Below are 27,902 nucleotides of genomic sequence, written 5' to 3'. Positions count from 1 at the left end.
GAGTAACTAATGGTGTTCTCTTGTACATCACCAATGCCATTCAACCACATCACAAATTTGTGAAAAAGATTTCTTTGACCACAACAGGGCAGTGCTTTACCAGCAGGTCTGCTGAAATGTGGATGGACGTGTTCTGTTGTTGAAGTTTAGATTTTAGTGGGGGAATTGTTCCTGTATGTTGCTGTCACTAGATGAAATTGGTTGTAAAGAGGCATACAGTGCTGTACAGTTTGTACAAAAGTCTGCAAACACTCCCCAGCTAGTCGCAATTTTTTTTTAAAGATTAAATTTTATTTATATAGTGCCAAATCACAAAAACGGTCACCTCGAGGATCTTTATATTATTGTAGGGTCTTTACCTTACAATATAGAGTAAAACCCCAACAATCAGGCAAGTCCTTATGAGCAAGCACTTGGCGACAGTGGGAAGGAAAAACTCCCTAAACTAAGTGGCTGTAAAATGTAAAAGAGTGTCACGCAGACCACAGACAGAAATCAACCACCTTCAAGACGTAAATGTTGCGTCTTGAAAAGTGTTGGTTTCAATGGTTACGTACAACTTTTACTTTAAAGATAAATGGGTTACGTTTCCTGTTTGTGTTACACTTTTCCAAGTTTCACTACCACTTTGTGGTTAGCTATCAAGAGTTTGCAGACATGTTGGCAAACACTCTGGGCAATCGCAGCATTCTGCTAGTGACCGCAACACAAAGTAAGCTTTTGGGCCAGGACCTCATTGTGACTGCCAGTAACCTATAGAAACCATTCACCAGAAAGTCTTTGACTGGTGTTGAAGCCTATGACAAAGGCCTTAGTTACCCGCTCATTTCCTCAAGAGGTTTTGCTTTTTGCCTCGCTACTATGGTTTAACAAAAGTACCATCTTATGGTGCAAATGAGTATTGGATGAAAGGTACAGTCCAGTCCTAGTTCAGCTCTAGTTGACATCTCTAAGTCATAGCAGTTCTTTCTTCACATTCTTCTCAACATTTTAGTTAACTTTGGAAGGTTTTAAACCTTTTACAATTAGTACTTTTAAAGCTCCATCATACACAGCTGTACTTCTCTGCATGTCTCACTGTAGACTACAAAATCTGTATTTAGCTGGATTTCCAGGAAAAAAAACATAAAAGATCAATCAAACTCAAAAGAAACTAAAACATCATCAGACAATAAATAAGGCATAATGTTAAAAAACACACAAACAAAAGTGCAATGAAGTTAGCATTTAAATTAAGTTTTAAAACCATGTGCGCAGGACAATCCAGTCAATGACAATATTGAGAGCAGCTGGACTTTCATTTCCAGTCAGTAACAAGCAAGATGGATCTGAACTGGTCCAGATGAAGGAAGAGAGGATGGGACTTTGTGACTGATGAGAAAATGTTTCAAAGCAACAGGAACTGAACGACTCAGGCTGCTGCAGTCACTTCCAAAGAAACGGTTTCCTGTTGCGCTGCATGCTCCAGTCGCCATTAAATATCACAAAAATAAAAGCGTCAGGACTGAACCGGGGGGGAGGGGGGGGGAGAGCAATTCTAGCCCCAGAAGCAACAGCCCTCAGTCACATCAAGAACAGCGCTTAGTTAGAAACTCAAACAAGATCCTCAGCAAAAGCAGATTTGTTTAAAAAAAAAAAAAAAAAAAAAACATGATTGAGGAAAAACACTTGAATCAGACAGCCGGTGCTATCGCAGAGTTTGGAGATGTCCAAAGGGAGATTTTAGGATTCATCGAGGGGGTAACGGGGTCCAGAGCTGGGCACTGGTGTTGGCACTGTGCAGGCTGGCTGGTTACAGATCGGGCATCTGCGAGAGGAGGAGGAGGAAGGTAGGGAAAGGTTTAAGGACTCAGTTCTTTCGGAAGGATCGGGGCGCTCTGTCTTCTATCGGTCCTTCAGTTCTCTCGTCACTCGCTTGGTGATTCGACCGCACAGCAGCCCCACCAGGAACAGGACGCACACACTCAGTGCGATCATGAACAGGATGTAGTTCTTGGAGGGTGATGTCATCACCTGCACGGCCAGGTCTGAGAAACCTTCTGCTGGTGCCACCTATAGCACAGAGGGAGGGGGCTAGCGTCAGCGTTTGCCTGGATAGAGTGAAGTATCTTTACACTAATAGAATGATTAGTGCACAAATGTTTTGAGGTAACTCACAGCAACTACATTACGCAACCTAACAACTCTTCCTCTGATGCTACCTGTGTGTTGGCATCAGGGTGGAAGCTCTAGTCCCAATTGTCACTGTAATCCAACTCTTGATGTTTACCTTTGCAGCATAGCTCCACATGTCGATGCGGTCTTGAAGCCTCTTCTTACACTCAGGCTGAAGGCGAACTCTCTTGTCCTGTAACGCCTCCATCAGACACGACATCTCTGCATGGAGAGGGACAGAAAAATCTAGTTTTGGTGACCAAACACTAAAAAGAATCTCAGTGAAAGACATTCAAACCCCTCAGCCTCCTAGTAGAAGCACCTATGGTACCAATTTGAAAATCCTAGGTGACCTCCGTCTTAAGTTAACGCACCTTGACCTCTGAGGTCAATCTTAAAGTTGAGGTTACTGAGATATAAACTTGTTCCCTTAAGGTATCAATTTGAAAAACCTATGTTGCCTGATTCTTGAGTTTTTGTTGGCATGGCGACAATGATACCCCATGAGCCTTTCAGGCTGAGGAAAAGATGGACAAACAAACTTTATTAGTAAACAGTCATTGATTGGGAAGCGGACTCTGATTAGAATACTTTCTTGGCTCCATCTAACCAGCCTGACAGTTTTGCACAAGAAGAAAGATTGTGTGAAAGCACCCACGTCGTCCTCTGCCCGGCGTGATGGCGGCACAGTGGTGTTTCAGGTCCAGAGCACAGGCTGTGTGGAGGACCGGGTCCACAAAGATGTCTGCCTTACTCTCCTTTAGCATGTTCAGGACTTCCTGCAAACACAAACAAATAAGGGATATGTGAGTTTTTACATTAAGATTCAGTGAGTCTTTTTTTGTTGCTGTGAAACCTAAACAAACACACCTAAACAAACAAAAACAAAAACATACAAGGTTACCTGAAAGTGTAACCAGTAGCTTTTGGTGGCTAATGTTAGACTTTTTTGCTAAGTGTGCCAAATTAGCTAATGAGAGTTTTCAGCCATTTTCCCTCCTCCTTCTATGATACTATGAATGAAAATAATGAGATCATCTAGAAACAACAGTCACAGTGACGCTAATGTTTTCATTTGTGTGTTCAGACTTTGGCTCCTTTCATATTTTGAAGCCTTCTGAAACATACTGTACTAGTACAGTATTCTACACACTCTAAAATGTCCATGATATTTTAAAACCAACAGAAATATGCTAATAATCAAGTTCATCTTATGTTGTACTGTGGACATGTACCTTTTTACAGGCTTCCTGTCTGATTTTAAGCAGGTTGACTTTCAGACACTCTTCCACCTGACCAGTCTGCTCCTGGGCAGCCGCCTCCTCTGCGCACAATCTGGAGATCTGCAGAGGGAGAAAAAAAAGGAGGAGAGAATTGTTCATTTGTTTGTCTTTGTGTGTGTGTGTGTGTGTGTGTGTGTGTGTGTAAGCACGTACTTCTTCTGAGCAGTGCATCTGCAGCTGTCGGTCCAGTCTGTAGTCGAGCGCAGACTCCTGGAGAATCACTCTGATCTGGTCTTCGCAGTCTGAAGACAATCTCTAAAACAAACCCCGGTCAGAAAACACACAATTTAACAACAATCAATCACCATGTTATAGATTTTCGTCTTTCACAACACTGTTGAAAGGCATACACTACAACTTACAGCAAAAACAATGTCTGCCTGTATCTTTGAAACAAACACGACCTTAGTAGAGTTGTGCTCTAACCTGGTCAGCGTATTTGAGTTTGAGGCAGGCGATGACCTGACCCTCCAGTTCACCGTCCTCGCTCGCTTTGTTCAGGATGGACTGGCAGAACTTTGGGATGTCGGCTCGACATGCCTTCCTCAGCACTGGGTTCAGACGGTAGTCTGAAGGTGGGGGAAGAGAAGGATGAGGACAGAGGACGCTACTGTCTTTTTTACGGGACTCTATGTGGTTCTGTGTGAATACCTGTGTTCTGTGTGATCTGCCTCTTGGTGATCATCTGTTTACACTTGGGATCCATCAGCTCACTGTTCTTATTCTGCTTTAGACACTGGAGCACATTCCTGGCATCCGCTTCTGTACAGAAGCGCTGCAGGAGAGAGTAATGGTGTTTGTACACATAATGAGATCTAGGAACACGCTGACAATTACTCCAAAAAGACCATAAAGCCATAGTTTAGTCACACTGTGTTAAACAGTTAATGTGAGGCTGTAAAACTTTACATATGAAAGTAAATATGCAGAAAAAGTAACTGAAAGGTAAACGTGTGCAAAATCACAGGAAGTCTAGAATGTGGGTCATCTGTGAAGAGAAATTAAGTCCATTTACTCATTTCAGGTTGTAAAACATATAGCTACCTTTTGGTTTACAATTTATATAAAGAATATGTGCCAAGATTATAAAATGTAAACCACTGCTAAACTTAAATCAGTAGAAGTTTCCTATCAAACTATTTCAGCAGGTTTTGCAGCACAAAGGTATAGATGAGAAAAAACTTTAATAAAAGAGTGAGGTTTCACAACTCTCAGTCAAAAACACAGCACCACAATGACAGAATTCAGTCCCAGTGCTTTTCCCCACGATCTCCTCTCCCTTTTTCCTGCCTCCATCACCTTGATCATCTGTTTGCAGACTCTCATGAGCTGGTAGTCGAGCTCGGGGTCGCTCATCTCCACCTCCTGCAGTCTGAAGATCCGCTGGTGGCAGCGCTGGCTGAGCTGCTTCTTCTGCTCCTTCAGACACTCAATCATCTGAGTAGGAGCAGAGGGCCAGGACGAGTGAAGACGGGAACGATAAAGAGTGGAGGCAAACAGCAGAAAAGAACAATACAATGCTTCTATTCTTACACAACACTCTGCATTCCCTACCTGAGCGTTACCAAATGCTACGTTGGGACACAGACGACTGATGTCTGACTTGCAGGGCTCGTACAACTCTGGTTCCAACCGAATATCCTCGGACTGAATGAGAGGGAAAAAAAGGAAACTTTAGTGTTTTTTTTAGAAAAATTTTTACAAAACCGATTTTTGACAAAAGTAAGCCAAAGTAGAACCTGGTTTTACAGATTAAATGTCCCGTGGTGCTTTTCTGTATCACAGTTGTACTGTATTGCACAGTAGTGTGTTATTGTCTAGTTTTATAAATCCTAAAAAAGCTTATGCTTAAGGAAACACTAACTTTAATGCTGGTCTATAAACTGTAGGACTTAAACATTACTTGGTGGTTCTATAGTGTCGTAGTTTACACATTCCCTTAATGAAGAAAAGATCCCTAATCCGATTCAAGAAGGAGACACATGTCCCTTTTGGGTTGTGTCATAAAGGACATCTAGTGTTTAAACCATCTGCCAAATCAATAGGAGCAGATCTACCCACTGAACAGCCGGAAGTAGCTGTTTCTTATCGTGAGATACTGATAAGAAAAGTTCTTTCTTATAGTGACATTCCCAATCAGTGTTGACCAGGAAAGATCAAATTTGCAAGATTTCTTTCATATTACAGTAAAACTCCAGTCACCAGTGCTGCACTATGAACATAGACAGTAAAAAGATGGATTTATCCTCCTTGTGAAAAGTGAAGTTAATGCAGATGGGCCTCGGGTAACTCCCATGGCTACAAAAAGACTTCCAGTTGTATAGAAGGATTTCTCTATGACCTCAGTAAACACTTCCCAGCTTATAGGTTTATAAGCTCAGCTCCTGGTTTCTAGCCATATTGAATAAAACATTAAGTTAGTGAATTGTGGAGGCTGTAAAACTGTAAAAAGAGTCCGATATGAGTCAGTGAAGTTCACATCTATTTATCTGGAAGGTTGCATGTCTAACCTGTTGCTAATAAGTAACTGCGGCAATCCCGGCAATAAATGTGCACGTTTATGCATGTTTTTGTATGTTAGAGCCCTGACTTCAGGTCAGGAAATTCGGCTTGCGGTAAGGAAGAGGAGGCTTGCGGTCATGTTACCTCTATGCCACACTAGCACCTACAAGTTCTCTTCTCCTCTGCCTTTGGTGTGAAACGTATGCGGCTGGTCTCTAGACCCATACATAAAACATCTATTCAAGATGATGGAGCGTCCACCTGCCACTGCATTAAGTTTTAGTTCATAAGAATGCATCTGTTTGTTGGAACATGTCAATGCAATAACTATATTCGTTAGCGCAACACTATTTTTTTCTATTAAGCTACTTGTGTGTTTCATATATGTTTCAACGTTAGCTAATAGGTGTCACCACTGTTTTGACAATAAGGAGGCTTTTGACTTTTTCCCACACTGCAGGTTTATTGACCCATCCATCAAAAATATGTGAAACTGTCTGTACATTTTTACACTTTCATGTTGGCAACAGTGTGAGGAGCAAGTTTACAGTCATTAGCTAATTAACCAAATTTAAAGATAATCTCGGCTGAAGACACTTCTATGTTGGCTTCACTTTTTATACCTGGATGCTATGTCCATTTTTATATACAGTCTAAAATTAAGTTTAAAGTGCTGAGATCAAATGACATAAGCAAAACATTGTGTTGTCATGGATACGTTAAAGGTTAGGTAACACTGTGGCTGTCAGACTGTCTGAAAGAAGTCTGAGTGTGTGTGCGTGTGTGCGTGTGTGTGTGGTACCATCTCCAGCTCCTCTACCCGCAGCTGTTTACGACATTTCAGAGACACCCTCTGCTCCCTGGCCTCCTGCAGCGTGTCATTCCTCACTGTGGTGCTGAGGCAGATGACAACATCCACTCTGCAGGGTCACACAGAGAGTCACTTATGTCCAATTAAATCAGTTAAAATGTTAAACTAAAGCTCAACCTCAAGGAGATTTTGCACTATTCTCATTGGTTAGCAGTCATAGAGTCTCACTTTTTCTTGATGTTTGGACACAAGCGCAGAACATCCTCCTTGCAGGCCATTTTGAACTTATAGGAAAACCGGAAATCCTTCATTTGAATCTGAGAGAGAAGCACAGGGATACTATGGTGAAAGTATTATCCTTTTTTCGTTTTTACTATTATTTGCATTTATTTCATTCTTGTTGTCACTATTGTGTAACTCAAAAACAATATTCAAATATTAAAGCTTCTCTGAGTCTATCAGCTCTTTGAAGATAAAATTCAAAATCAAAGACAAGAACAACAAGAAAAAGAAACTGGTATCACAGAGTAAAGAGAGAAACAGAGACAGAAAACAGAATTTCATGATCACTCACCAGCTGGAAGTGTGTAACCCCAACTGCACATTTGTCATTCATCTCCTTCTGGTGTTTATTCTGAACCAAACACTCCATCAGATCACCTGTGTCGATCTGGTTATCAGCTACATCCTGCACACACAAATAACAATGCAAACCTCCAAAATGTTTCTATTCACGTGACATTCAGGGACAACAACGCACAACACCACCACAGTGTCGTTGTTCAGTGGAATAAATGAAAATACTCCGGCTATACTCCGGAAAATAAATACACGGCTCAAAAAATGTTCCTTCTTACACAAAAGAACAGATACTGATCCTGTTGATGGGTTAAGGACCTCCTACAGTCTTGTCCAGCTCTCTAAAGTAATTGTCTCTCTTCTGGATTAACAACCCTCTGAGCTATTAAACTAACCAGATCAATATTCTAGAGTTTTCACTGACTTGATGCTATAGTCTAAATAAAAAGTGTTCCTTTGATTATTTTGACGTGTATATTCTTGAGGAACCACACTGAATAACATTTATTTTAGAGCAAGCAACAGAAAAGAATGCATTAGTGTTGGCCAACCCATGTGTAGGCATGAACACAGTATGCAAAAAAAAAGACCAAAAGTACTGTGAGCAACTGAAACATATCTTTACGTACCCTGCAGATCTTTAGCATTTGAGGTTTGAAGACAAAATGTTTTAAAGTGTCTTTGACACAATGCCCACTCTACATAACTTCACAAACGGGCATGCAACAGGTTACCGCCGCCACTTTTCCCTCACATGTCCTAAGGTAAAGTCAAATATGCTCACGTGGCAGTGTGCCTGAATGACGGGCTCACAGGCTCTGATGAGGAGAGCGTCGATCTGGATGTCCTGAACAACAAAACAGACAGCAACGGGTCATAAATGTGGAGGTGAGACAAGAATCGCTTGTGTCAACACTGTTTCTCTAACAGCTCCTGCCTGCTTTCGGTTTAGCTTTGCTAACCTCTGACTCCAGCTCTGTCAGGTTGCCCACGACGTCCTTGCAGCCGGAAACTAAGTCCTCCAAATGATCCTGCAGACACTCCAGCTCCTGGACAGAGGCACACATTCAGCAGCAAGAACAAAGGTAAGCATTTCAACCATTACTGTGCGGCAGCCCCTAATGTGTGAACCTCTGCATCTATAGGCCGGTTTACATGCGAACTAGACTAGTCCCAGTATTTTCCAGCCACAGGATTTATGACACTGTGTGCACATCAAAGGCCACAGGCTGGCAGAATGGCGTCAGAGAGCTCTAACAGATATAAGCAGCAGTAACGGCCGCTGTGTGCTCACCTGTCCAGCATCTGTCTTCTCACTGCACCACTTGCCGAGGTCGGTCATGCAGCGTTTCTGCAGCTCTGGGTCCAGCTTCACATCCAGCGCCCTCTGGTGGAGAATCCTCTGAACTTCCACCTTACAGTCCCGAGATAACTGTAAACAAACACATACATGACTGGTCACAAGCTTGAAACACACACCCATTCACAGTTTTCTTCTGTGAGGACCCATGATGACGTGTGGATGTGTAGTTTAGTAAGTGCCAGGTTCTGATATATAATGAACATTATTGTCACAATCATTTGCCTTTTTTCCCCAACAGAACTGCACAGACCCTGCTGGCAGAGAACACCCTTTACAGGGTTTTATGTTTGTCGTTGTAGCTGGTTTGTTATTTGTTTGCTTACATTCTCAGTTTGCTCAGTTAGTCTCTCTCTGGTCGGGGCCTTACCTGGACTTCCAGTTTTTATCATTATCATGTTATTTTGGATGGAGGAAATGGATAGCTAGTTAATTAAATTAAATTAAATGTAGATTAAATGGGTTTCAAAGGGGTATAAATTGTAAGCTATATGTAGCTCACTAGATTAAAAGGGGGTATTATGCATGAGTCATAGTTAAAAACATGGTTATCTTACACTGGGTGTTGATGTAGCCTCTCAGTTCATCGTCTACCTGATGCCTCTCACAAACAGAAGATTTAAACAGCGGTTGGTTGCTCTGAGATCATACAGAGCCGGCACTGTGCAAAAGTCCTGAGCCACCCCTCATTTCTTTGTATTTTGCATCCAAAGTGAGTTTCTTCTACTTTTTTTTTTTTTTTAAAAAAAGGTCCGGAGCAACAGTTCTCCAGCCTTTCAGAAGATCTTGTAAATCCTTATTTTCAATAATCTGTCATTTTCAGGAAATTTGATGAAAAGCTAAAAAAACCCTGTTACATCCCGTGAGGCTGTGGGAGTGTGTGGGTGTGGTGTTGTCCTCTCCTCCTCCTTTTTTCTTGCCCCTCCCCCTTGTCTCTCTCTGCCCCTGCCGTCTCCCTCAGGAAGCAGCTGCTGCTCGTCTGCCCTCGTTTATCACCAATTACCTTCCAGAGGTGATATAAGCTGGAGGAGAGCAGTGCGCTGGGTGGGAGAGGCTTCTGGTGGATTTCCTCTGTGTGGGTCTGCACTAGGTGTTGGAAAGGGCTCGTTGTGTGTGTGTGTGTGTGTGTGTGTGTGTGTGTGTGTGTGTGTGTGTGTGTGTGTGTGTGTGTGTGTGTGTGTGTTTGACCAGCCAACTGTGCGTGGCTCCTTGTGAGAAGCTCTCAACTAAGCAGTTGAAAAATCTATAAAAACCTGAATTCTCCTGGTTACTCATGTACTGATTTACAATAACACAGCCTGCATTGATTGAGGTCACCATCCCAATTCACCGCAGACTCTGCATTACTTAAATCTCGAGTGGCTTTTTATCTCTGTGGAACGTTACATGCTGCCTACAGTAAAACTCTATCACGAAGCAGAACTTATCTCTATTTGTAGAAAAAAAACACATCATGCATGACAGCATTTTCAAGACATTGCTTTCAACCATGAGCCAATCTTAATGCACTGCTTTTAAAACACGAGGGAAGTTAAATCATCACAACATCGACTCAATATGAAGCACGATTTGAAGCATTTTCTTTCGCGCCAAGTTACTTTTCAACTGCTGTTTTTTCATTATTTTTTTTAAACTGATTAATTTTCATGACAAATATTGATCGTTAGTATTTATCTGTTTAGTGGCACCACTTGTTTTCCTGCAGCTGCTCAACAGTTTCAAGTTTTAATCCAAGCGTGTTTAGCTTGCCAAATGACTGTGCATTTACACACATAGTAAAGGCTTTTTTTGTGTGGATGTGTGAAACAGCTAAAATGTCCCACCTTTCTGAACTGGCGCTCACACTGAAGGTTTGTGACACATGCATACACCATGATTACTGAGACCATATAATTATATTAAATCAAGCTGTCAAGGGTCTTCTTTATAATCATTATAATTACTCAAAATCAGGGCGAAGTGGATTTCCAACTCATTAAGTTTTTGGAAAGAGAGAGAAAGTGATTATACAGATTTCAAAGCCAAGCAGAGCAGTCAGGGTTCATCATTTGAATTACTGAACCTGTGACTTAGAAGAAGGGTACAAGCCAGCACTTCAGTAGCAATTTGTGTCACGAGAGTGAACAACTAAACTGAATCCTGCTCCTAGATTAGCTTTCATAGTTTCATGATGGATTTTAAAATGTGCTCTTGTCCTCTGAAGGACTTGCTTTTACCATCTATATACCAAAATTAAGAGCACTTTTGCATTAGTTTGGGTGTCTTTTAATTTTAGGTTCCTGTATCGTCGGCAAGATGCTTAAGACCAAAAGTTTCAGATACTTTTCATAACTTAATGCAGACACATCATCATTCACACTTTTAAACATTTGAAGTTCCATAGAAGTAAAGTTTGACATTAGACTGACTCTGATCATGCCCCGAGTTGTTCTAGCGCCACCACGGGGTTAACAGTTTGATTCAGCCGCTCCAACCATCACCATTACAATCATCATCGAGTTAACTCCTCACCAGGAACAGCACGAGCTGATTTAGGTAAAGTCAGAGTTCTTACCTGCTTTTCCGATTTCACCTGTTAAATTTAAAAAACAGAGTTATGCCTGCTGCTATGACCAAATATAACCCTAAACCAACCAAAATATTATACCTAAACAGCTTAGTGTGATCTAAAGTGTTTGCTTCTGCTGTCAACATACCCGTCTTCCCTGCTCCTCTGTGCGGTAGGCATGGCGATAGAGGCAGGAAAAGACAGCACCTGGTGGCATCACCTCGTTGGTCTCGTTCCAGCCGTGTGTGTGGCAGAGGCGGGCGGCGTCAGCCTGACATTTCTTATAAAGGATCGGGTCCAGTCTGGAAGACAAAGACTTAATGGATACTAAAACACACCCACAAAACAGACGACCTTCCAGTTCTGTTTCCTGCTGATTCAAGTCATTCTACTGTACAGTTTCAACTGTTTTTTTTTCATGTTACCCATCACTACTCCCAAAATTATCAGCCTGCCAACACCACAAAGCTCCCAGCACTCAGTTTTTGCACTGATGTTAATGCCAGAGGAGGTTTGCAATGCTACAGTTTTTTCCTTAGCAGAGCGTTGGCGGTTTTTACCCACTGTGCACTTTAGCACTCTTTACCTTACAATATAAAGCAACTTGAGGTGAATACGGCTGTAATTTGGTGCTATATAAATTAAACTGAATTGAACTGGAACTGAATTGATAGGAAACAAATGCCACAAGTTGACTTGCTGCCATAGTGCACTTCACCCTATTAGAGAACCATGTTTGAAGTCAGTGAGCTGTAGAATGACGCACTCTGCCACAAATGTATGTAAAGGCAGACTACATGGCTAGGTCCTTGATTTTATGGACCTGTGGCAATGGGACTAAAATCACATGAATTCAAAGGTTAAGAGGTGTGGCCCAATACTTTTGTCCATAAGGTGTATATAAATGGACAAAGTTTTATCCCTTCCGCTATAACAGTGCTACACAAACTGTATCATCAACCCTGTTGCATTTTGCGATGTGAAAACTCTTGAACTTCTGAAAATTCCTCTTGGTATTCATGCCAAATGTCCAAGATAAGACAGGATACAACACACAATGCTGAGATTAAAATGAACAAACCTCTTCTGTTTTCTTCAGACCACCTGGAACTAAATCTCATGACTAAATTAATTACCTTCACAAAGTCCTAATACCCTTATACAGGATGTGGGGAATGAAATGTAGTGGCAGGGGACGTACTAATAGCATTGGCTCCTGCGTCACAAGTAGAGCGAGTGTGTGAGTCACCCTCATGATCATTTCTACCAGGCCACGACGTCTTTTGCGTGCTGATGAAAAAAAGAGGCTAACTATCTAGCTGGACTTAATATAAACCAGGAAAACAAGCTTAAACACCAGAGAAAGTTCTACAGCTGAACAATGTCGATTTGTCGCATTCCCATCAGCATCAGCGGGCACACTTACTTCCAGTCTCTGGATATAAAATACTGAAGCTCTAACAGGCGGTGTTCACAGTCCTCCACCATCTTCTCTGTGTACAGATGCTCCATCAGGCATGACAGGATCCTGCACACCGACACACACAGACATACCAGCACATGAATCGGTGTTTACCAGGGAATCCGAAGAATGAAAAAAGGCAGATTTTGAAAGTAGGCGTCCTTCTCCTGCAGGTCTCTCTTGCTGTTTTAAGCCCCCTGTTTTAAACATTAACAATTACATGTGATGCCTATGGGATAAAGCTATGCTGTTTTTTTGTTTTTATCAAACCTCAATCTGCCAGGTTAAAGTCCTACGTTTGAGCTATCGCCGCACTGTATCTTACCTGCGACATGGATATTTTCAATCTTTCATGCTACAGTTTCTAAAGCCGAAAAGCAGAAGCCAGAGAAGGTGCAGTTGAGTGTAAGCTCAAGACTACTTGAATTACAATATGCTGAATGGTAATTACGTAATTTTCAACACAGTGCGGCTCCCCTTAACTTTAAGCACATACGCGATTAAATCGTGGTCATGGTAATTAAGACTATTAATTTTAGCACTTGTGTCTGTTTTGGTTCCTTTTTAAATAATCTTATGATAAAAAAAAGCAGCGTGTCACTGTTGTACTCGGTCACGATAACAGCAGCAGTGAAAATATGAATGCTTATGTACTTATATAAGTCTTAATAAAAACTAAATTTAAAAAGTATCATCTGATTATCATTTAAAATTCCAATTAAGCTTAACCTGAAAGCAGTTGCATGTGTGCACGTGTATAACCAACTCACATTGGGTCTCCATTGCGGATGTGTTTGCAGGCAGTCTGGATAACGGACTCGCATGCCTCGTTAAGAGCCCGGTCGATCCGATAGTCGCCTCCTGGATCAGCAGACTGGATCAGAGTCTGAAGCTGCAGTGAGGAAAAAGAATATTCAAATATTCAGGAAATAAATTTAATGGCAAGAAGCTGGATTTTATTTATTTGTCATTATTTTATCGACAACCTATCAACCCCCAGTGACTGCAAATCTGATCAAACAAAATTCTGCCCGACATGACATGACAACTCAGAGGACCGGTCACAGTGTCTGCTGTTTGTGAAGTATTTAGCCAATACAAAATCTGAATGTTCTTCACTGACAACAACATTTTTGATAACTAAATTTGCAGTTTTATTTCATGATGACTGATTGCACTGATTATTTCATGCAATGGTCTTACAGCGTTCTGGCAGACACTGTCCATGGCATTGCTCCGACCGATTCTCATCAGACAGTGCAGTGTGCGGCCTTTGCGGTGCAGGCCGGAGCACTGGGCCTCGATCTCCGTCCGGCAGTGAAGCACAATCTCCGGACTGAGAGAGAAATCCTCCATCAGCATCCGCCGGTAGTCCAGCATCTCCCCCTGGCATTCTCCGCTGACCGGATGCCCTGCGTAGCACAAGAACCAGCTATTACTAACACGATTAACAATGAATGCACATGAAATGTAGATAACTTCACACCCTATTCATTATGTTTGCAATTATATTTATAAAAAAAGAAATACTCTTTACTTAAAGCTGTATTCATTTACTTTTTGGCTACTCTGGGATTTCAAGGTCTCATTTAACAATATATTCCAAATAAATTCTATATAGAGAGTTTAAGTCCACCACATAAGGGTTAAGTCCAATCTTTACTCTAAGTTATATTTTGGTCTCCTCCTTTGTTCATTACAGAATACAGAATACATGCCCCAAAATGTATTCTGTAACGTATTCCGCTACGTTACTCTCATTGAGTAACGTAGCGGAATACTGCGGAATTCTGAATACTTTGGATTACTTAATATATTATCATGCTGTTTACAACTACATGAATGTACTATTGCTGTGATTTATTACTGTTACTGAAGGTCCGCGGCTCCGGACCGTAGTAAAGGGACCTCTGGCTAATACGTCGGGTTCTGTGTCGGGCTCGTAGCCAAAAATAGCTTTACTTTGTTGTCTGGGTCAACTTTGCTTGAGTGAGACAGAGAGAGGCGTTGAACGGCTGCGCCAACAGAACTTATTGTTTTTGGAGGAAAACACGAACACAGCGTACAGTCGAGTCTTAATAGCTTACTTACAACTGGGCTCGTCAGGCTCTCTTCTTCGCTGCAGTGGTTATTATTATATTTACATGCTTCCAGCTCCCGTTTTTGCTTGATGACAACTCATACTTTTCCTTTTTCCCTCGCTCACAGACACATAACGTGTATGGCAGTCCATTCTCCCTGCAGCACGGACTACACTGCCCATGATGACATTCTTTAGAGCTATACCTGTAGCATTCTGCCTGTTAGCTTAGCACAACAACAACAGGGCTCTCTCATCCAGGAAATACGCAGCGAGAGCTCACCCTGTAACCATGGCAACCGTAACGCTGCCACCTGGAACAACAGAACGTAGCTGTCAAACAAAACCCAAACAGTCCTGACCCGCCACAATATGAAACAGGGAAGTACCGCCGTGTAATCCATTTATTTCAACAAAGTAACTGTATTCTAAATACCACCTTTTTAAACGGTAACTGTAACGGAATACAGTTACTCATATTTTGTATTTTAAATACGTAACGGCGGTACATGTATTCCGTTACTCCCCAACACTGCTAGTGTTAGATACAGGAGATTGATATTAAGAAAATTTTTGCAACCCTGACTTAATGACCAGTTTTTCTCTAAACACCCCACCACCACCACCAACACCACCACCACTCACCACGGTGAACAGCAGCTTCGAGGCACAGGAGCAGGTATGACAGTCGGGCTTCACGGGCACGCGGCAGGCTAGTGTCCAGGCTGCAGCGCTGCTTCCTCAGGTCCAGCTTGCAGGCTTTAGCTAACGAGTAACTAACTCTGTAGTCCTGAGAGATGAGCTTCTGACGAGTGGTGAGAGCATCACGGCACTTTGAAGGCGAAGGAGGGGAGAAAGGTTATTAGAAACAAACAAGTTCACTAAAGTTTACTCAAAAGCCCTACAGAGTTTCATCAATCACGATCGTGCAGCCCTATCAGCCACGCCGAGGAACAAGATGAATAAATGAGATGGTTGTACCTTTTCCGACATGGCCTCTTCAAACTTGTGATTGAACAGACACTTGTAGACTTTCCCTTCTCCTGCCTGAATCTGTGGAGAAAAGTAGAAAAGGGTTTCCGCTCTGAGATGTTAAAGGGATTTGCCAGCCCCACACAGCTTGTGTTTCTACACTTGGAAACCAAGAGAAACCAGTTCATGTATAATTTCCATATTTTCTGAATGCATTAACTGTTTGTGTCTGATCACCGGAAGCATGAACATCATGCAAGCAGCGGTAGAGCCTCCTTACGTTCTGGCAGAACCTCTCGCGGTCGTCTCGGCAGGAGAAGTAAAGGTGTCTGTCGAGGTGAAAGTCATCCGAGGAAAGTTCCGCCACCCGCAGGATCGCTTTCTGACACTCCTCTTTGATTGGATGAGCACGGTCCTGTTGCTCCACCTCCCTCACTAACGCCTTCTCGAGACAAGCGATCACTTCACCCTGGGAGTGGATGTCCTGTAAAGAGACATCAGGGATTCAGAGAGAGGGCGATGACACTCTGAATATGCTGATGATCTATAGGCATGGTGTCATAATGTAGTGGTTTACACATTCCATTGGCAAGCAAACGGTTGCTGGTTTGATTCCAGCTGGCTTACAAAATTCTTGCAGACCAAAGAGTGGGTTGACTTTCTCTTCCATATAACGAGAAAAGAAATTAATGGGATTTGCAAAAACTTCCAACTATATTTTACCAAATGGAACTTAACAGGACACAATGTAACGTGGGTACAGTACAAGACTCAACACTATTTATATGTTTGAAAATAACAGTAACAAGTGTTGCAAGTGCATAAATGCTAAAAATCTTAGGGTTAGTTTAGCCTGTTTCCTGGGGGTTACTAGGCAACATGATTACAATATAATATGTAATATTGATAAGAACCTTTGTAGGCCTAAGATGTACTTGTGTGCCAATTGTGGACTGTGTAGGAGGATATCATACACAAATGGAGATTTTGTGTATTATAATAAGCACTAAATAGCCTGTACTTGCCACTTGGAGAGGTGGGTTTCCTCTGGTTACTCCACCTTATTATTTTTTTGGTTTAACCCGAAAAGCCTGTAAATGAACTTTTTCTGATTTATGGACTCCATTTTATGATTTATTAACTTCTGCATATATTTGCACAGTCCTGACCTTGTGTCCTATGTTGATGCTGCCGCAGCGCAGGCTGTTGATATCTTCTTTGCATTTGTCCATGAAGCCACAGATCAACCTGTAGTCGCTGAAGATGATGCTGGTCATCTTGGTGATATACTGGTTACACTGGTACTCACTGATGTTAACACGGTGATCCACCAGGCAGGACACCAGGTAGCCCCTCCCTCGCTCCACCTCATTACACTCCTTTATCTGAAGGTGCGGAACATTTGACAGGTCAGAGGAGAGCAAACGACAGACCTAAAACTTCCCTGTAGAGTCAAAGGCAGACTGACCTCAGTGATGGTGCTCTTACAAATCTCCATGGCCACAGATTCAAACTTTGGATCTGTGGTTAGATTGAGTTTGTAGTTCCACAGAAGCTGATTGAGGAAAAAAAAAGTTAGGATTTCAATTACAATCCAATTTATATGTTAATTAGAAATGAAACATAGTGAACATGACTAAAGAAAAGCCAACTCATTAACTACAACTAGTAGCAAAGAGTTTGTGGTGGTCGTATAAAGCATTGCATTTAATTAGATAATTTCTCTTCTTTATTTTTGGAGGAGGCACAACTGTTAAAAGTTTCTCTTGAGAAAGCAGCTTCTAAACTCACAAAGTTTCTTTGTGAATGTGATGTTGAAATAGTCCAAATCTAAGTAATCTATCCTGAACGATTTTACAAAAGAATAGTTTATTCAGAGAGAACTACGCCTCCCACGATCAGACAGTCCCCATCCTGAAGACTGATGATTTTTTTAAGGACTTTAATGACAGAAATAAGACCTTCCAATGTGCTCTTTTTATTGTTTTCTGATACTCTGTGTATCACTTTCTTATCAGAGGGGTTCCAGCTGCAGCATCCACAAACAACAGCTACTGAAAGTCGGTCCACCAAGAAAATAAGATAGAACAAGTGAGTGTGTGACATGTTAACTGCAGCCAGTGCTTTCCATGCTGTAATAAAGACAGTCCAAATGCTCCATAAGCCTTGCGGTGTTTCATAAAACTGCCCTGAACTCTGAATATTGAAGGTTTATCATCCAGAAGGCACGGAGACGAGCTTTCAGAAGCTCTTAACGCAAAAAGAGGAGAAACTCCTAATTTAAAGTTAGATGGCGTTGATGTCAGTGACGGTCATCGGCTGGCTGTGTGGAAGCTGTGGGTTCTTCAAAGCTAGTATTTAGAGTGGGAAAAAAAATGTAAAAGGACCTTGTTAAACAGAGAAGAGAGGATCTTAGGTTTATTCATGGTTAGCGGTCGCTGATAATTAGACTGCTTTATTTTAAATTCTCTAAATGTTTCCAATAATCTCTCCAATTGTACAGTGCATTAAAATATGCAGGTCTGTGACACTGCTCCAAAAAATATACTGAATTGAATTAGTATGCACAGACTGCTTTTTAGACAGATATTGTATTAGATTCTACATTTCTACTTGTTTACTATTTATGGCACTAAGACATATTTCTAAGATAATATAATCCAGTTTACAGTAGTGGTTGTGGCCCTGAGTCAATAAACATACTAACATACTTGCATGCAGAACATTTACCATGTTCACTCCGTTATATGCATTTTAATATTATATAAATATATTTCATGCAAGCAGTCATCTCATTGCACTTTATATTGTAAGGTAAAACCTCTAAAATATTAGAGAGAGAACTACAATGATCCCCTATAAGGAAAACAATTGGCTACATGGGTGAGGGAGAACTTCCATTTATCAGGAAGAGATCTCCAGAATCAGGTTCAGGCAGGGGCAGACCTCTACCATGACTGATTAGGAGTGAGAGGAAAGAGCATACAGAAAAGTATAGAGATAAGCAAATAGGACAAAACTAAAACCAATTATATCTGCAGTAGTTGGGGATGACATAAATGTTACAAATATTTGTTATGAATAAATTAAAGGCATAACGCAGTGATCACAAGACATGGATGGAAAAGAGTCCTCAGGTGACAAAGGTTCGTAAACTCAGCCAAAAATTTAAGTGTAAACTTTTCAGCAGTTGGTACATCTGTAAGTTGTGCAGTGAACAGTGAAAAGTTGATCTCTGTGTGTGTTAGGATGTTCTGTCAACCTTTGAAATTACATATTTCAATATGTTTGGTTTAAATTCTTTAACAGCAGGGGCAAATAACAGTAACTTTGACTTAAAAATCTGTCAGATGCAGTGAAATAATTCCAGCAGTCCAAGCAGGACAGGTATGTACCACCCTGCATATCCAAAAGGCTAATTATCACATTTGATTTCTTGGTGAGTTAACTTTAAGCCAACCAGACTTGGTTAAAATTTTGATTTGGCCTGACAGTATTAGCCGAGTATGAAGGCACGCCTCTGTTATATCTTTCTTTGTCTCACACTTGTACTGTTTGATTAAAAGGTTCTGCGTGAATTTGTGTGTTTTAAAACAAATACTCACATGGTTGCAGTCAGGAGCAATATCAATTTCCTGCAGAAAGACAAAAAGAAGGAGAAATGTGAATCTTCAATTCAATTCAATTTTATTTATATAGCGCCAAATCACAACAACAGTCGCCTCAAGGCGCTTCAGTAGATTTAAACATCTTTCAACACTCTAGTTTAATCCATGCTTCCATCAGAGAGACACAAATAGTCATTTGTGCTTTAAGGGCTACCTTGGTATTTTTACTGCCATATTTTGTCAACATGCTGCAACAATGAGATTTCCAAGTTTGGTGACACCCTAACCTAAACACGCATCAGAAAAAAACCCCAACTCTGACAAACTCCAACTTTCAAGCAGCACCATAGCCAGAGATAAAAGGAAAAAGTTCCAGCACCTGCTTGTATTTCTTTGTGCACTGGTTGAACAAACTAGATATAATAAGATAGTAAGTGTGTTCAGAGGTATCGGAAGGTTTTTTGTTTTATTAGTTATATGTATATGCTGAACATACTGCAGCATGCATTGGTTAATAAACCAACAACAAGACTCAGCAAAGGCACGGTTAGTTACACTGAAACCCTTTAAAACTGTTGAGCTTGTTGGCAAGCAGTCCATTTTCCTAAGGCCATGTGAGTATAGGCAGAGTTTCCAGTTAAATTTTGCTAATTTTCATTATATGACGATTGTTAAGACTGATTTTAAATCACCAAGATTTGGTCATTTAAAAATCTGATATACTGGGCAACGCTTTTTTCATTCAGACACATAAAAACAGATTTCCCTAAAATTTGTTTATGTGCAGTTATTTAAGAATTTAAGACCGTTTTAATTAATATATGCATTTTTAAAATAAAGTTTGTTTTACTATCAAAAGTTGTTGACTACTGATTTACACTATGCTCAACTATGCTTGTGTTCATGGACTTGTAAACGTGTTTCCAATACAGAATAACGCCCTCTGATAGAAAACTATGCAACATCAACACTCATAATATGGTTGAAGGGTGTTTCTCCCATTGCTTCTTTACTTTTAGTTATTGGCCATTATAAATGTTGGTCCCAATAAATCAACAAATAGATAATATTGGTTAATATATAGGCGGGTGCTAATAATTGGTATAGGTCAATTAAGTTGGTCAATATATACACTTAAGGAGCAAAGCTATATTTTTATTATCTTTTATTATCTTCACCCAATGTAGTTTAATGTTTCATGACATCTAAGAAAAGATGGAACTGAACTATTAACAAACTAATTGGAAACTCAGGTAAATTTTGCTACTAGTAAGTAATGTGGCCTAAAAGCTAAATTTTCGCTTTTTGTAAAGTTACTTTGTACAATTTAGGACTTTTATCACAAGGTAGAATTCTTCTATCTGCATATAAAATTATTTAATGTTGCTATCTTGAAAGATGATTTTAAATGAATAAATCTGTGCTCTAGTAGCCACGAAAAGAGGTGGGCCAAGTACGATTTGCAGAAACGTTGAGCTAACACTAGCTTACATAATATCAACCCTATTTCAACTTCAGTCAGCCACTTTTCAGAACAATATATATAAGGCTTAGATAAACTACAGCATTTCATTTTTTGAAGTTCTGTTGCCTTAGTCAATTTAGATGGTGTTACACTTTTGTTCAACAAGGGTTTTTTTTAATATCTCGCAAAAACATTTTTGCAAAACCAACCTCTGCAAAAATAAAGGAAACCAGTGCAGACAAGAAATGTGCCTACTGACTCGCCTACTATGTAAAACCTAGACTCGTGCTCCATGGCTAAATCGAAGGTAGGATTTTAGTGCAACTGAGTGAGATGGAAAATACATAGAGTGCATTTTTGGAGCTGTCCCTTTAGCTTCAGAAAGAACAGTTCAAAAACACCACCAACATTGCCCTAAAGCGCTGAGCAAAGTAATGTTTTTTTTCTCCAAAACGCAGCAGTTTAATATGAACAAAGCAGCAGAAGCTCTTCATAGACTCGCCCACAACATCCTTGACTATCAGACAAAAGCCAGCAGCAGAAGCTCTTCTTACATCTCCACATCACTTTGCTGTGATGAAGACATGAAAGCACTTTGTGATAACTCTGCTGTGCCCACGGGAACAGCGACAAAAGGCCTTCTTTTGATTTTAAACTCTCATTTCCACTAAATGCTTCAGACACAAAGAAATGAGTGTAATAAGGATACAGACCCTTGGTGGGTTCCCAAATTAAAAAAACAAACAAACTAGTGATACTATGAGTTATTAATTAATGAAGAGCTGATCCATTCACATCAAAGGCTTTTGAAAAAAGACCATATTAATCAACTAGACTGATCAAACTGAAGTGGAAAGGATAATTGTGCCTTGGTAAGGGGCAGAGAGATAAAACAAATTGGGGCTGATGTGTTCCACTGAAGACTCTACATGTACAACTCTATACACGTTAAAAGTAGCCTGGCTTTTTCTGCGACTAAGTCATTGAAATAACTATACAGCAGAAACTACTCATGGAGATGGACGCACCGAGAGATATCACTAATTCCTTAACGCAACTAAACTTTTAGAGATCTTTTTATGTGTCCTTGTAGAGGCAATGCTTACAACTTGACACTAGGAGCCCCAAGAAGAGATGAGAACTTGTCAGTTTGGGACAAGCTTTATCTGTCATACAGATGGCCTCACATTTGACTCTAGAATATTACAGTGTACAAAAGGGTTCATGATCGACTTAATAACTGCAAGGTGCCTACGCATAAAAACACAAGCTTAAATCATCACACCTCCACCACCGAAGAGGCTTTTGCCCTGTTAAACCATCCAAATTAATGTAAAGGAAATAGCAGTCTATCAGAGTTAGAGATACTTCATCATCAATTTAAACAGAAACAGTTTTAATTGTTCATTGTATTAATGACCCGCCTGGGGCTGTTTTGGTTTGACAGGACCAACGGTAGCCTCTTTCTCTGTGACTACATCAGCGTTTCCTTTAAATCCTGAACATTGCACTTAGGACAACGATGTTACTACAGTATAAGCAGAAACACTGAGTAAAAAAGAATTGTAGGACTGCAAATGCTACCCATAGCTACACAGCATCCTGGCACGCCATCTCCCCATAGTTACTATTTGTCACAATGCCTTAATGACCACAGCTCTAGAAATATCCCTGGCTTCTTTCTGCTATTGCAAAGTGACTTGCTGTTACTTTATAACTGTGTTGCTGTTTCTCAGACGTCTATCAGCTGTCAGATTTCAGGGCTTACACCACCACAAATAGATTCTCAAACTGGGTGTACTGAAAGCTCATGCTGCTCAGCTGCCCCTGTTACTGCCACTATGTGTGTGTGTGTGTTTCTCTAGAGAAGAGGCAGATTTATAAGAGCCATTTACCTCTTCAGGAGGCCACAGCTGTTATAGAGTCAAAGCAATGTAATTATCTCTGTAAAGAGGGCATCGCTCAGGGCTGCTGGAGGAGGTGTCTCGTGTGTGTGTGTGTGTGTGTGTGTGTGTGTGTGTGTGTGTGTGTGTGTGTGTGTGTGTGTGTGTGTGTGTGTGTGTGTGTGTGAGAGAGAGAGAGTGAAAGAGCAGATGAAGTTAACATGATGATTAAAAAAAACACACAAGGGAAATTTTTTTCAGGGACAGTACGGGTTGTGTAACAAATGGTTTGCAAGATAGCTCATTTGAAATATTCTTTAATGTAAAGCAATTATAATTTCTTATTGGCTATGAACACATTATATGTTAAGTCTTTTATCATCATCATTTTGTCTTCCATTATCTATTTATACAGAACCATGTAACTGTGTATATCTGTGGAGTACAGTGCAAAATGAGACTGACGTGATGCTTTAAGCTTTTGCTGTATTTGTGACAATGACTGAGGTTGATAAAAGACATGGAAATCTATTATCACTGTACAAAATGTCTTTTAAATGTATCAAGTCTATCAGTGAACATGTGTCATTTTCTATTGCATTAAATTATTATTTTTTTCATTATTTTGCTCTATATTGTATATTGGCCAACTTATGTTTACCAGACACTTGATTAGGTAGACCTGTTAAAGTGCTTATTAATGGAAATATCTAATTAGCCAATGATATGGCAGCAACGCAAAGTATTTAGGCATGTAGCAAGGGTCAAGACAGCCTGCTGAAGTTCAAACTGAGGATCAGAATGAGAAAGAGAGGTGGTTGAGGTGTCTTTGAACGTGGTGTGGTTGTTGGTGCCATGCTCTAGTCTGAGTGGAAGGCAACAGTAATGTGATTGCAAGGTATGCAGACGAGCATCTCTGAGCAAAAAACACATTGATCCTGGAAGCAGATGGGCTACTGCAGAAGAAGCCCACACCAGGTTCTTGTCAGAAAGGGAACCTGATTATAATTTGCATGGGTTCGGCAAAATTGGAAAATAGGAGACTGGAAAAAGTTTCCTGGTCTGATGAGTCTTTAATACAAGATTTTTCCTGGTGGAGTCAGAATTTGAAAACATGGATGCATTCTTCCTTGTATCAACACTGATGGTGATGCTGTAATGGAATGGTAGCCCATCAGATGACAGTTACTTCCAGCAGGATAATGCACCATGCCAAAAGGCTCAAATCACCTTAAACTGGTTTCTTTTTTGACTGGACTCAAACACTCTCTATGAACAACAGATTTCAATCCACCTGAGGACCTTTGGGATGTGATGGAACAGGAAATGCAGATCATTCATGTGCAGAAATCTGCAGGAACTGATGCTGTCATGTCAATATGGACCAAAATATCTGAAGAATGTTTCCAACGACTTAAGGAAGCACTGAAGGCAAAAGGGATTTAAACTCAATATTAACAAGATGTTCTTTAATGAAGTGACCAGTGAGTGTGGATGTAAATAACAAGGTAGATTCTCTACCAGCCTCCTTCCTTTTTGCTAGACCTAGCTAAATGTTCAGTGCAATACAAGAGGCTCTCATGCTTTCCTGAATGTTACCAAACTACAAAGTGTGGGGTAATTATGGTAAATGGGCTGGTTCTTACAGTATATAGCTCCTTTCTACTCTAACTGAGCACTCAAAGTGCTTTTATACGAGGAAAATTGCCGTTGCATTTTTCTGAAATGACAGAAAGTTAAATCAGCTCCTCTTTGAAAACATTTCACCGTAAACTTTATGAAGAAAAGAGAGAATTTATTGCAGGAATGTCTTATTACTCTGCATTGTTCTCAGCTTTGTGTACCAAATTTCCTACTGGGAAAAACATTTATACATAAAACTAAATTAAATAAATAACTTAAACATCAAAGTAAATCAAAAGTGAACACAATCTATACATCTAGCATAACAGAGAAATGTCTTCTGCTTGTACTTTTAAAATAATAGAATCTAGTACGATACAAATAACAGAACAAATTCCTTATATGCTGAATTTTTAGGTCTTAATTTGGGCCGCTGAATTTTTAGTTCCTTTTAAAATATCTGATACATGTGAAATCTTGGAATAGATCTAAATGTGTGATCCCAAACCCCCACAAAAAAAGCCAAGTGAAATAAAACAACATGGTTCAAGTCAGTATTTCCAAATCCCTTCATATGATTTTAAAATTTTTATGGTTGTTTTATAAATATGAGCTAGTGTAAAGGATCTTATCAGGAAGAGATTAATGAATAATCTGACCCTGTTTTTAAGTTGGTGTGTGTGTTTAGCCTTTTAATCAAACTGATATATTTTTCTTTAGATTTGAATCCAACTTTTTTAAAGCAGAGACAAAAAAGCAAACATTTACAATTTAAAGGAAAAAAACATATCGCTGTATGTATGTATAATTATTTGTTGAATTTAAAGCATTTTTCAACTAAAACCATCACGAAATGTACTATAGTCACATCACAAGCTCGGGTGACTTCTTCAGAAGTGCTTTAGTGTTTTACCCAAAGATGTTCAATTTAAAAATGACACGAGGCAGGAGACTTTGCTTGAACAATGACTTCTAATAGCTGCAGTGCAGCTTAGGACACTTTGCATGAGGAAACACTTTTAAAATAATTAAATAGGAAAGAAGTGAACTGACCTAGAAAGCAAGATAACAATCTGGGGGAAAAAAATCTGATACAGACAGACTGTAAACACTGTATGAAGATGTTTATCATATGGCCATGTAATAAAGCAGGCTGTGAGATGAGGCTGAAGAACCACAAGACCACAGCGGTTACTGATTAACAAACAAATAATTTGATCTCTAGTTGTAGTAGCGTCCCTTGCTTGTTTATTTATGGAAAGAAATTAGATAAAAATAAGAGAATCTGTGCATGTAGGCGGCCAATCTTTAAACAGGCACAGAGTGTGAAAGTCTGTTGTGTTCTTCGTCACTATGGCACAAAGAAACAAGACAAGAATCATGTTTAACTGGGGTTTAACTTCAGCCGGCAAGTCACCTGACAGCTGGATGACTGCACTCACACCACACACTTCACACCTCACCAGGTTAATAAGTACTGCACTGAGGTGGAAAGAGGGGTGGTAAAAGCACAAAGCACATTAAAACATCTCCCTTAAACTACAGAATGCAGTTGAGACAGCCCAGCCAGGTGCAGAGGTCGAGAAGGGGGTGAAGTTCATTCGGGCTGTCACGTGGAATAAATTAAAAAATGATTAATCAGACAGTTAATCAGATTAAGCTTGATATTTTTGGTAGAGATTAATCTATTTATTGTTTAAAGACTAATCAGGTTTCATTTAGCTAGTTGCTCTTCAGCCTACAGCCTAAACACAACCAGTTTATAAGCATTTATAACAGCAGACATGATTTTTAATTGTGCTCATGGAACATCAGTTAAGGCCACACAGACAGAGTAGTGTGGATTACTACAGGGGATACCTTTTATTTACTCCTGGGGCCACAGGGCAAGAGCCTCTGTGCTGAAGTGTGAACATTCCTAGGTTGAAAGACACACAATTTACTTAAACATAAAAAAGTGAGCAGATTTTCAGGATGAGGGGCTTTTCACACAGTCTCATCAACTGACCACAAGCAAGTAAGAGAAAACTAACAGGTAGATATCTAGTTGGGATAAAATCTACACTTAGCACTTGAAGACCTTCAAGTGTCGTTTTTTGAAGGAACTACGTTTTTTGTTCACTTTTGTTAAAAAACAAAACAAAACACACACACACACACACAGAGTTTTAAAAGCACTAAATACGCCACTATCTCTGTGTGTGTGTGGATGTCGGGTAAATCGTGGATTTTTGACGTCCTAAAAGTGTGTTTAAACGGCTGCCCGGAGCGTCACACGGATGGAGGTGCAGATGTTCACCTCTGCATCACAGCCATGCTGACAACCGGGGTGACTAAACCCACTGGGGCGACACACCCAGCAGATGCCCATCACCTCACCTGAACCCGAACAGTTTACCGTGGGGAGGGCGCCTACCTCTTTGCGGTCCTGCAGACACTCCAGTACTGCCAGGTTGTTGGTCCAGGTGTGCTTGGGACAGAGGCGGGTCAGATCCTCCCGGCAGGCCTCCTCCTCCGACAGCTTCCAACCGGTCGCCCTTCGAGGCTGTGAGGCCCCAGCGGCTGCCGCTGCAGGTGCATCCTTCGCCGGCGGATCAGCGGGTCTGAGGACGGGCGGGTTGTGAAGCTCGGCCGGGCCGCTGGCAGCCTTCAAGCCGAGGACGGAGCCGAAACTGCAGAGGCACACGGACGACAACAGCAGCAGCAGCTGAGCGCGACTGTACGCCGCCATCTTCACAGCACTGTCAAGCTAGTCCTAATACATGACGACATCACTTCCGGTCAGCGAGGTAACGGTGAGCTTTATTTACCGAAATAAACACACAACTTCCGGTCACTTGAAAAATAAATAAATAAAGCTTTACTGTACGCCTTTAGTAACAGCGTCAGTGTACCCATTGTTTTTACATTGTTGTTTACTCTAGTAAGCAATACGACACGATGATCACGTCACATGATCTCCAGCTCTAGTTTAAAGCTATTTATTTTTATTTAATAGCATCAAAAAGAGAATCAACTAAATGTAGGAAAAATAACGCGAATAAACTTTTCAAATATAAATAATTGTCGTTTACTTACATAGGCCTGTTTCCACACAAAACTATCAGCCTGAATTACTTTTTTAATGCTAGATATTCCCCCACCTTAAAAAACAAAACAAACAAAAACAAAACAAAACTTGTTTCGAAGTTCCTGCTCTACCTTTTTTGTGACAACAAATACATTATTTCTTTGGCATCCATTGTACAAGGACAATGCAAGTCCGAATATTCAAACAATTGTTGGATATATCCCGGGATAGTGTGTGTGTGTGTGTGTGTGTGTGTGTGTGTGTGTGTGTTTTCTCTCCCTCCCATGATGCTCTCAGTGATTGTAAGCTTTTATTTTGAAGTTATTGTCACACTGTTTCACATCATTGCATTCAGTACAAGATATAGAATAAAGTATCTATATTCACAGTCAGACATTGTCAGCATTTTTGATTTATTGTGCCCATGTACAGATACAGATGTAATTGTTAATTCTAAACTGTGGAATAGTTGACTGCTTACTGAGATTATTAAGTTCTACTG

General features: G+C 40.5%; 1 protein-coding gene and 2 long non-coding RNA genes across 3 annotated transcripts; 1 reads left to right on the top strand and 2 right to left on the bottom strand.

Annotated features, from left to right (window-relative positions):
* Positions 1 to 269: 269 nt before the first annotated feature.
* On the bottom strand, positions 270 to 27,093 carry LOC146525051 (Golgi apparatus protein 1-like). Its single transcript, XM_085177906.1, has 26 exons — positions 26,747 to 27,093; positions 19,357 to 19,386; positions 17,220 to 17,306; positions 16,921 to 17,136; positions 16,032 to 16,235; positions 15,761 to 15,832; positions 15,425 to 15,611; positions 13,903 to 14,111; positions 13,470 to 13,591; positions 12,664 to 12,765; positions 11,386 to 11,539; positions 8,624 to 8,761; positions 8,292 to 8,378; positions 8,114 to 8,176; positions 7,325 to 7,438; positions 6,979 to 7,067; positions 6,742 to 6,859; positions 4,992 to 5,084; positions 4,737 to 4,874; positions 4,089 to 4,212; positions 3,864 to 4,006; positions 3,591 to 3,692; positions 3,390 to 3,497; positions 2,813 to 2,933; positions 2,270 to 2,376; positions 270 to 2,052 (listed from the first exon to the last, which is right to left on the bottom strand). The coding sequence occupies exons 1-26, from the start codon at positions 27,059 to 27,061 to the stop codon at positions 1,885 to 1,887; spliced, it is 3,411 nt and encodes a 1,136-aa protein (XP_085034032.1). The 5' UTR covers positions 27,062 to 27,093; the 3' UTR covers positions 270 to 1,884.
* Positions 8,309 to 9,879, top strand: LOC146525053 (uncharacterized). Its single transcript, XR_014877047.1, has 2 exons — positions 8,309 to 8,414; positions 9,651 to 9,879. It is a non-coding gene; the product is annotated as an uncharacterized LOC146525053 (long non-coding RNA).
* Positions 22,805 to 26,740, bottom strand: LOC146525052 (uncharacterized). The gene is made up of 2 exons (XR_014877062.1): positions 25,441 to 26,740; positions 22,805 to 25,346 (listed from the first exon to the last, which is right to left on the bottom strand). It is a non-coding gene; the product is annotated as an uncharacterized LOC146525052 (long non-coding RNA).
* Positions 27,094 to 27,902: the final 809 nt, after the last annotated feature.

This window comes from Neolamprologus multifasciatus, chromosome 1 (genome assembly GCF_963576455.1).
Source record: "Neolamprologus multifasciatus chromosome 1, fNeoMul1.2, whole genome shotgun sequence".
Taxonomy (NCBI): Eukaryota; Metazoa; Chordata; class Actinopteri; order Cichliformes; family Cichlidae; genus Neolamprologus; species Neolamprologus multifasciatus.
Note: the sequence above shows the minus strand (reverse complement) of the source record. Positions and strands in the feature narration are given on the sequence as shown.